Source organism: Trifolium pratense, linkage group LG2 (genome assembly GCF_020283565.1).
Source record: "Trifolium pratense cultivar HEN17-A07 linkage group LG2, ARS_RC_1.1, whole genome shotgun sequence".
In the NCBI taxonomy this organism is placed as follows: Eukaryota; Viridiplantae; Streptophyta; class Magnoliopsida; order Fabales; family Fabaceae; genus Trifolium; species Trifolium pratense.
In genome coordinates, this window is record NC_060060.1 from 1,003,847 (window position 1) to 1,014,512 (window position 10,666).

Genomic DNA, 10,666 nt, shown 5'->3' on the forward strand with positions numbered 1-10,666 from the left:
TGATATCATTAATTTGATTGAGAATGAAGAAAAGCAAGTGACTTGAAATGATAAAGATAATGGAACTAGCTATGACAAACTAATTAAGCTAGTTGTGTGAGTTATATTGTGTTTGAATTGAGGTAATTAGATACCAGTTGGTGTTTATATAACAAAAACAAAAGTTGTTGGACTTATACTGGCACAAGAAGGCAAAAGAGGGAGTGTGGAATTATGATTAGGGAGTGTGTATATCACTTGCTATGCATTCTTCTACAGCCACCTTAGCAATTGCCTTTACAATTCAGCTTACACGTTGGAAAAAGAAGAATAGAATCAAACAAAGTGAATTGCCCCCGGAATCTTTTATGTTCCATCTGCAAGTCAATATGTAGAATTGGAGAATATTTTCTCAATATGAATGTAAGACATGCACATTTTTCAATATCAATTAATCATATATATAATACTATATATTAGAATTTATGAGGCCTATACTCAACCACAAAAGCTAGCTTGAGAGTTGAGGTTTGCACTACACTTATAAAGGCTATCTATGCCATATCTCTAGCCAATGCGGGACTTCTAACACACCCCCTCACGTCCAGAACTGAACAAGCTGGAACGTGGAATCAACAACAACGGGTGGCCCAAATATGGGAGGTCTCCACAATAAACAACAAATGGATCTAGGATAGGCTCTGATACCATATTAGAATTTATGAGGCCTATACTCAACCACAAAAGCTAGCTTGAGAGTTGAGGTTTGCACTACACTTATAAAGGCTATCTATGCCATATCTCTAGCCAATGTGGGACTTCTAACACTATATAGAATTGGGAATCCTCCCGTGAGTTTAGTTCAGTTGTTAGAGACATCACATATATTATGCAGAAGCCAGAGTTCAAACTTCGAATACTTCATTTATTCACGGTGAAATTTCTAACAACCATACTACTAGACAAAAAAAATGAATTGGGGAATAATTTTTTAATATTATGAAAAGTTAATTTGTGTAGATCATCACAAAAAAATGAAATTTCTAACAACCATCACTAAATACTACTAGAAATTTGTTGTTTTCCTGTGGATTTAGTTAAAAATTCCGCAGGGAACACGTTGCATGCGGAATTTCCTACGGATTCGAGTTTCCAGCTAAAACCTTCGTGAGTAGATATCAATTTTTTGCATTTATTAAATACCAAAATGCTTATTAAAAAACATTTTTATCCAAAATATTTTAACTTGTTGAATAATTCTATACATATCTTGTTAATTTACACTATTTTTTCAAATTAGAATAAATCTCTTGAAACACAAAAATCTGCAGGAAATGGTTCTGAATAGCAAAATCCGTAGAAAAATCCTTGGGAATACCAGGAGATAAGTTTTCGCAAGAAATTCCACAGGAAAAAAACAAATTTGTAGTGGTGAAAGTGTTTAAATATATATACCTAATGGACATAGGACTGAATAAAATACTACAAATATAAACCTAATGGACATAATTAATGAGCTGACATGAATAAATATATACAAAATAATTGCACAATATAAAATTATATTTTTTTTATAAGCAAACAATATATTATAAATGAGTACAAAGGGGTACTCAATCCCTCACAACATAAAATAAATTATAGTATGCTTTGAAGACATATAATAGGATCTAAACACCATTCAGAAAAAGAGAAAGAGGACTTACGACCAAAACGACCCTTAAACCAAAACCAAGAAAAAGTTTTAATATCATCTACAAGTTTGGAAGCATCTGGTAAGTCTCCATTAAAAACAACATTATTTCTAAGCTTCCATAAGCACCATGTAGTGGCCAACCAAATCAAATGACGAATCTGATTACCTTTTCTTGATTTAACCAAAGAACCAAAGGATAAAAAGTGATTCCAACCTTCCAAACCTGTCGGTAAACTCTATCCTAACCATCTATATATAGTTTCCCACACACCTTTAACAAAAGAGCAATTGAAGAATAGATGGGAACAGTCTTCCATTTGCATATAACAAAAAGTACAAGAAATATCATGCGGATTATTCAATATATCTCTATGATGAAGGGCTGCCCGCGTAGGAAGCTTCTCTAGAAGCAATCTCCAACCAAAAATATTAACTTTAGATGGAACATCGTTTTTCCAAAGCTTTTGGATAGCATCCAAAACATTTGACTCCAAAACAACCGTGTTAGAATATTGAAGCAACAAACTATAACACGATTTAACCGTAAAGAGGCCAACCGAATCCGGCACCCACCGCCATCTATCCGACCTCGCTTGATCAAAAGGACAATCAAGTAAAAGTTGTTTAAGAGCTCGAAGATGATGTGCGTCATTGTCAGAAAGTTCTTCACACCACTGCCAATGCCACTCGGTATCTGTTCCATTTCGACTCAACTTATCTGAGATCAAAACATCCTTAAAAGCTTCTTTTGCATACAGATTAGGATATAATTCACCAAAACTGTTATTTCCAAACCACTTGAATTTCCAAAATCCGATATCATTACCATCACCAACGCAACAACCCACATTCGATTTGAAGCAATCCTCATCAGCCATTCTGCCTATGCTCAAAATATCCCTCCACCAAATAGAGTCCTTAGCCCCAACCTGAGGTGTTGTTCCCGTCAAAATTTTAGTAGGTAGATGCCCATATCTATACCGCAACAAATCAGCCCACACCCCCTGTCTTTCATCAATTAATCTCCATTTATTGATATTCCTTTCATTCAAGCTAGTGAATAGATATCTATCATTTGGCTGAAAGTATTTGTTGGTTGAATTTTTGGTTGGTAAGTCTTTTATTAACACATTTGCGACCAAGGTTTTAAATTGCGATTCGCATCCGCAATTGCGGCCGCAGTATTGCTGATGCGGTAGCCACCGCAACCGCATCGCACCGCAATTGCGGTGTGATCTTAATTCACGTGTACGGCCGCATCGTAACCGCATCACAACTGCATCGGAAACCGCATCAGTTGTTTTTGGCGATGTTCCTTCAAATTTTCTCACCAAAAGGTAAAATTTATAAACTTCAAATCCTAATTCGTGTCAAATTAATGAAAAATCTTATTTTTAACAATCTCTCGACCGTGTATTTTAAATGCATTCAAATTATTGTTTATAGAATAAACTAAGACTATGCAATGGTGGATAAATAGTGTAGTTATATAGTAGTTTGATTTTATATAGTTTGTGAAATTTCAAAATGATTTCACGCCGCAAAAACTGCATTGCGCGTGCAGCAACCGCAATGACCGCATTCGCAACAACCGCAAACGCAACCGCATCCGCGACCGCAACCGCAATTTAAAACCTTGTTTGCGACTAATATCCAAAAGGAATGTAAGTTTTAGTTATCAATTCACTATCCAACTTCTCTTTTATGATGTTTATTCATAAAAGAGAAGTTTGAATTTTAGAACTCGAATCAGAAAAATGCAAGGATTTTTTATGTGTGGTCTAAAGTACACTACACTTTGCATGGACTAGCTCCTGGAACAAAATTTTGTATAAATAGATGTGCTTAGTTCATGTTCATTCACAAGACAGAACAATATCAACTCTTATACCCAATCAAAATGAACTATAACAAGCTAAAATTTACAAAAGGGTTCCATTTGTTTAGGATCAACGTCGATGTTACACTGTGTTATCTGAAGCACCAATTAGACTAATTGAATGGTCGTTTCAACTACAAAGATACATGAAGGGTGACCAGTGTTGAGTATTACCGTTTGTCGATCCACTTAAATGGACGTGTTAGGCTCACCAAAATGAAACTTGTAAATGAAGATGATGTGCGAACCATGTTCCCTATTGTCTCTCAGTATAGTACCAAAGGACTGATAGAGTTAGACACAACACAACATCGACACTAGTCATATACGCTGATGCTACCGGTTCGCTAGCTTCAATTTTCCGAGGGCCTTTTATATGGTTGAACCTGCTAGCTAAAAATGAAATAATTAATTTATCTCTTTCATAGTCTTGTTGTCTGTAATTTAGTGCTGGAAATGAGTCGAGTCGATAAAAATTGGTTCAACTTGAAACTCGGCTCAAGTTTGACATTAACTCTTTTTTCAGCCGGTCATGCTTAAATGATATGATCCCTTTAAGCTTAACCATTTCTTTTTGTTGCATTTCGTCCCCATTAAAAATCATTAGTTAATAAGTACATTATTTTGTAAACAGAGCTATCAGAGAACCTTTTCTTTTATATGTCAAAGAAGAGAAGCTCATGCCAGACCAAGGGTAACACCAACAAGGCAATGACCTTAGGCCACCAAAAATTAAATAATTAAATAAAGAAAATACGTACAAAATTGATTATATTAATTTAATAAGTAATTTTGTATTTTAAATGTATGAAAACTAACATTGATACTAAAATTTAGTAATTTTATCAAAGTATTATTAAGAAATTTAAAAAAACATCTTTTTTAATTCCGCCTTTAGCCTCACTATAATTTCAAGAACAATGCTTTTTTGATAAAAAAACAATGTTAGTAGTATTAGTTTCAAGAACAATGTTATATTAGTTATGGCTTCCATGTATTTTGGTGATTGTGTATAAATACTTATGAACACAATTTAAAAAGTATTTCTTATTAAATACATGTATTGATGATTTTAATTTTATTTATTTAATATATATAGTAAATGCAATTTCTATATCATGAGTGAAATTAGGCAATAAGTTTGCTATATTAACCATAAATTTAACATAGCAGTTTCCTTCATAATTAGTGAGGGAAACATAAACCTCACAAATGCAATATCAGTGACGGAAATGTATTCAGTCACAAATTTGTGATATAATGAATCCCTCACAATTAGAAAAGATTCCCTCATTAATCAGTGATGGAAATAAAATTGGTCTAAGATTCCCTCATTAATCAGTGACGGAAAAATTGGTCCATGATTCCCTCATTAATCAGTAACGGAAATAAAATTGGTCATGTTTGTAATTTAGTGACGGAATTTAACTTTAGTAGCGGATATATTCCGTACCAGTTTGTGACGGAATTGAAATTCCCTCGCTAATAGTTTGCGACGTTGAAATTGTTTACGGATTTAGGGCCGCAACAAATTCCATCATTAAATTGCTTTGTGACGGAAATTTAGTGTTTAGTGACGGAATACTTCCCTCGCTAATTAGAATTTTTCTAGTAGTGCTATGTGTTGGGCCGGCCCCAGACAAGCCGTGACATTACGATAGCGAATATGAAGGAAGCAATACATGGTTCAGAATTCAGATTATATAAATTAGCCAACCACATTTCATAGTAGCCTAATGCTTAAATTTAAGTTGGCAATTTAAAACAATGTATACATTAATTATGATTGAATAATACACTCTTACTAGCTAGCTAGCTCAAGACTATTCTCTGACCATAACTAGCCTTTCCTTAATTAAACAAAGATTTGGAGCATACATTTTTGTTAATCAATACTATTACTAGTTAGCTATCTTTAAGAGTTTAAGCCGCAGGAGCATAGTCATAGCCACCGTCATCATCGTCGTCACCTTCCCTGTACGAATCTCTACCACCAATGTGATAATCTTCTTCAATGCAAGATACAGATGCATAACCAAACCATTCACCTTCACCGCTTGCATTCTTAATGCACCTTGTAGCAATAGCCATGGAAACAGATGCCATAATCTGGTTGAGAATGTAGAAGCAAGTTACTTGAAATTTGAAAGATAATGGAATTATGCTATTTGTGTGTGAGTTGTATTGTGTTTGAATTGAGGTTAGAGACCAATTGGTCTTTATATAATAACAAGAACAGTAGTTGGACATGTAGTAGCACAAACTTAGCACAGAGGGAGTGTGGACTTATAATTAGGGTGTGTGGATCACTTGTTATCTGCTTGTGTTATACAGTCTTTTACAGCCACATTGGCAAATGTCTTTACAATTCAGCATACAAGTTGGGAAAAGAAGCAAAGAATCAAACATGGAACTTTTTTTTGGAGTCAATATTTAGGTGGATGCAAGTTGTCCAGTCAATATTTCCTTTTCGTTTTATAACAGTGATAGAATCTTTAGGTGGATGCAAGTTGTTAAGTCAATATTTCCTTTTCGTTTTATTCGTTCGATGATGGGGAGAGAGGATTGTCTCCCGTGAGATATCCACCTGAGGTGGTCTAGTGTAATTGGCGAGACCTCACCGTAGAATAATATCACAGTAGAGTATCTATTTTCGATGATGGGATACTTTATGTCTTGTTAAATTACGATGTTCGTATGGCTTTTAGTCTGTTACAATTTCCTAACATTTCAATTTCGTCCCTAATAAAAATAAAAGTGATATTAGTCCCCGACATTTTTTATACTCATGACAAATCAGTCTCTGATTCATTTTAATAAATAGACTAATGTGTCCACACTCCACGATATGAAAATGTCAATAACTAATTTGAGTTCTATTTTTGTTGGAGATTTTGACCATTACTATAATATTGTTACTGACCAAAATGAATCTCTTTTCAGATGCAGTATTAGTCTCTGATATAAGCTTGTATTGATTTCATATAGTTCGAGTCGAGGAACACAAAATTGCAAAAACACTTTCAAGTTTTAGAAGTCGAGTAAAGTATTTTTTGATTTTCAAGGGGCACACGAGAATCTAATGGGATGACAAATGAAAATCTCATATAAATTGAATAATGCATATAGTAGGAAGATTATTTGCTATTTGCAAGAGGCATGTAAATCTTGAATCTCGTGATTATCTTCTTGAAGAATGAGATTGCTTAAACACTTTCTCGCTTAATGATATCCCTTTAATTTAAACCATTTATTTTTGTTTCATCTCATCTCCATATAAAAATCATTAGTCAAGCCTTTCTTTTATATTACTTTGTAACCAATATATTGCTTGTGTTCTTTAACATATACAAGTGACATTACCATTACAAAGATATAACAAGCAATACATTGGTTATAAATTAGTCAACCACATTTCACATTAGACAAATGTTACATTTAAGTTGGAAATTTAAAACAAGATATACATTAAGGATCTAATAATCAAGGACTATATTTTTAAAAAAATAAATTTCCCACCCCAACAATTATACATCTACCCCTAAAATTCAATTTTTTCCAATTTTACCCTTTAATTTTTTTTTGTTAGAATAATTTTACTCTTATTATTTGAGTTTAAAAGAAATTTGACTTGTAATGACAGGTTTGTCTGTAATAATGCATAAAATTATTCTACCAAAAATAATAAAGGGTAGAATTGGGGAAAAAATTTGATTTGTAGGGGTAGAGGTATAATTGTTGGGGTGGAAAAAACAATTTCCCTATATTTTTTAGTTTTATTTTTTTTAGAGACTGAACTGGACCATCCACACCCCAAGCTTCTCAAACATCCTTTAACTACGGGTGTGTTTGATAACACAAATAAGCTAGCTTATAGCTTATTATATGAGCTTATAAGCTTGTTTCAAAAAATTAGAGGTGTTTGGTAACAAGCTTTTTGTACTAGCTTATAGCTTTTTTCCAGATGTTATTTCAAGTAGCATATGAGCTTATAACTTATAGCTTTTTACACTTTATTCTATTTTTACCCTTTAATTTAATAACTACCCACTCTAAAAAATAAACTACCCACTATCAATTATGTAATTTTATATTTAATAACCACTTTAAAAGCTAATTTTACCAAACACTTTAATTTCAATAAGCTAGCTTTTCAGCTATCAGCTAGCTTATCAGCTATCAGCTAACTTATAGCTTATTTTTACCAAACAGATCGTACATATTTTACTCCCTTGCATATTAGGTGGCTAGTGTAAAAAATAGAAAAATCTATAAGAAAAACGTTCGCTGCCTACACAACGACCTGAGTTCGCATTTTAACCGGTAAACCTGATAGCAGTAAAAAAAGGCCTTGTTGTAGTCAAAATAGTATTGACGTACACGTGGCTATATTTGGTTGGCAACATGTGTGTCTGTGAGTCTGTGAAATAGCATCCACCAATCACAGTGTTGGTGAATTCCATAAAAGAGGACCTTGAGTTAATTTGTTTTTTCTCTTTACACGTACATTTTTGCATTCTCAAATTCTTTGATTCTTTCAATTTTTAACATTTGTTATATTTTCATCGTTTCATTTCTAAACAACATGTCCGTCTGAGCAGACTGACTCAACATCGGCCACCTTTTTGCATCGCCGCAGTTGAGACCGTTGAGTTGGCGCAGCAGGTGCTTCTGATCAACCAATGTAACATCAACGTAGATCCTAAAAAGATTTGGTTTCTCGTTGTTGTAGTAGATTGCAACCAAGGTTTTAAATTGCGGTCCGCATCCGCAATTGCGGCCGCAGTATTGTTGATACGATAGTCACCGCAACCGCATCGCACCGCAATTGTGGTGTGATCTTAATTCACGTGTACGGCCGCATCGTAACCGCATCACAACCGCATCAGAAGTCGCATCAGATGTTTTCGGCGATGTTCCTTCAAATTTTCTCACAAAAAAGTAAAATTTATGAACTTCAAATCCTAATTTGTGTCAAATTAATGAAAAATCTTACTTTTAACAATCTTTCAACCGTGTATTTTAAATACATTCAAATTATTGTTTATAGAATAAACTAAGACTATGTAATGGTGGATAAATAGTGTAGTTACATAGTAGTTTGATTTTATATAGCTTGTGAAATTTTAAAATGATTTCACGCCGCAACAACCGCATTGCGCGTGCAGCAACCGCAATGACCACATTCGCAACAACTGCAACCGCAACCGCAATTTAAAACCTTGATTGCAACTAGGTGAGTGCTCTTCCGGACATGATAAATGTTCATTTTTTGAGTTGTGATTGAAAAAAATGAACCACAAATGTTTATTTATACATGTTCTGGTGCATTTTATACCAGACAGACTGCCTAGTGCATATTGCAAAAGCAAACCACACATTTGCAGACCCATGAAGGGAGATTGCAAACTACGTAGCAAACAATAGTTTTTTCAAACCAGAGTTTTATTTCATCTGGTGTGTAACAGGTGCAAACATAGGAGTCAGGTTAAATAAATGGTGTCACTCCCTACGAAACCAGCAAATATTAATAGAGTTGGTTGCTTAAGTAGCAAGGGGATATTTTGTTTATTTGACAGGATGCCTGAGAAATATTGATCAGGGGCGCAAATGGAAATTTCGGCATGTATATAACAGATAGTTTAGACAGAGGGCCGTCTTGAATATCCATTTAAATTTAACCATTTCATCTTGTTGCATCTCATCTTCATATAAAAAACATTAGTTTGTAAACGGAGCTATCAGAGAACCTTCTCTTCAATGTCTAATATCATATAAATATGTCAACCACTTTTTACGTTAGCCTAATTGATGCTTAGAGTTAAGTTGGCAATTAAAAACAAAGTATACATTAAAGGATCGAATAATACACTCTTACTAGCTAGCATAAGACTACTCTATGACCATAACATGCCTTTGCTTAAACAAAGATCAGAGCATACATTTTGTTAATTACTATTACTAGCTAGTTAGCTAGCTTTAGTTAAGTAACACATTCTTAAGAATTTAAGCAGCAGGAGCATAGTCATAGTCACCATCGTCATCATCGTCACCTTCCCTGTATGAATCTCCATTGCCGTTGTAATAATCTTCCTCTTCAATGCAAGATACCGAAGTATAACCGAACCATTCACCTTCACTGCATGCATTCTTAATGCACCTTGGAACAACAGCTATGGAAATAGATGCCATTTTGGTTGAGAATGAAGCAAAGAAAGTGACTTGAAATGTGTAAGTTGTGTTGTGTTTGAATTGAGGTTAGAGATCAATTGGTCTTTATATAACAAAAACAAAAGTTGTTGGCCATGTACTGGCACAAACTCTGCACAGAGGGAGTGTGGAGTTATGATTAGGGTGTGTGCATCACTTGTTATCAGCATGTGTTATGCATTCTTCTACAGCCACATTGGCAAATGTCTTTACAATTCAGCATACACGTTGGAAAAAGCAGACAAGAATCAAACATGGAACTGTTGTTGTGGAGAGTAAAGCAAAATATATAACGGTGACAGAATCTTTAGGTGGATGCATGTTGTTAAGTCAATATTTCCTTTTCGTTTTAATTTTCATATCTTTGGTTTCTCCTATATTCATTCGGAGAGAGGATTGTCTCGCGTGAAATATCCACCAAAGGTGGTCGAGTGTAAATTCCCACCATTTAGATTGTTTTTGACCTCATGCAATAAACATAAGCAATGGCCGAGATTTCACTGTAGATTAATATCACCGCAGATATTTATGTCTTGTTAAATTACGATATGGTTTCATTTTATATAAAGAAAATTTTAGGGGAAGGGTACTTGAGTGAAGAATCATTTTAGTATCTTACAATTTCCTAACATTTCAATTTTGTCCCTAATAAAAATAAAACTCATATTAGTCTCTGATTAATTTTAATAAATAGACTAATTTTTTTTTGTTACATAATAAATAGACTAATGTACGTCCACATTTCAAAGTATGAAAATGTCAATAATTAATTTGAGTTTTATATTTGTTGAAAATTTTGACGGTCATAAAATTATTACATATTAAAATGAATCTTCACGCTTTAATCTTTATAACTTTTAAGAAGATATTTCGTATTCATCGGACTATTTATCTTCATGATT

General features: G+C 33.8%; 1 protein-coding gene across 1 annotated transcript; it reads right to left on the bottom strand.

Moving 5' to 3' along the window:
• Positions 1 to 1,911: 1,911 nt before the first annotated feature.
• LOC123909036 lies at positions 1,912 to 2,553 on the bottom strand. The gene has a single exon (XM_045959814.1). The coding sequence runs from the start codon at positions 2,551 to 2,553 to the stop codon at positions 1,912 to 1,914; it is 642 nt and encodes a 213-aa protein (XP_045815770.1).
• Positions 2,554 to 10,666: the final 8,113 nt, after the last annotated feature.

Coding starts and splice junctions, on each gene's coding strand:
- LOC123909036 (XM_045959814.1), bottom strand. CDS start 2,553: ATGGCTGATGAGGATTGCTTCAAATCGAATGTGGGTTGTTGCGTTGGT.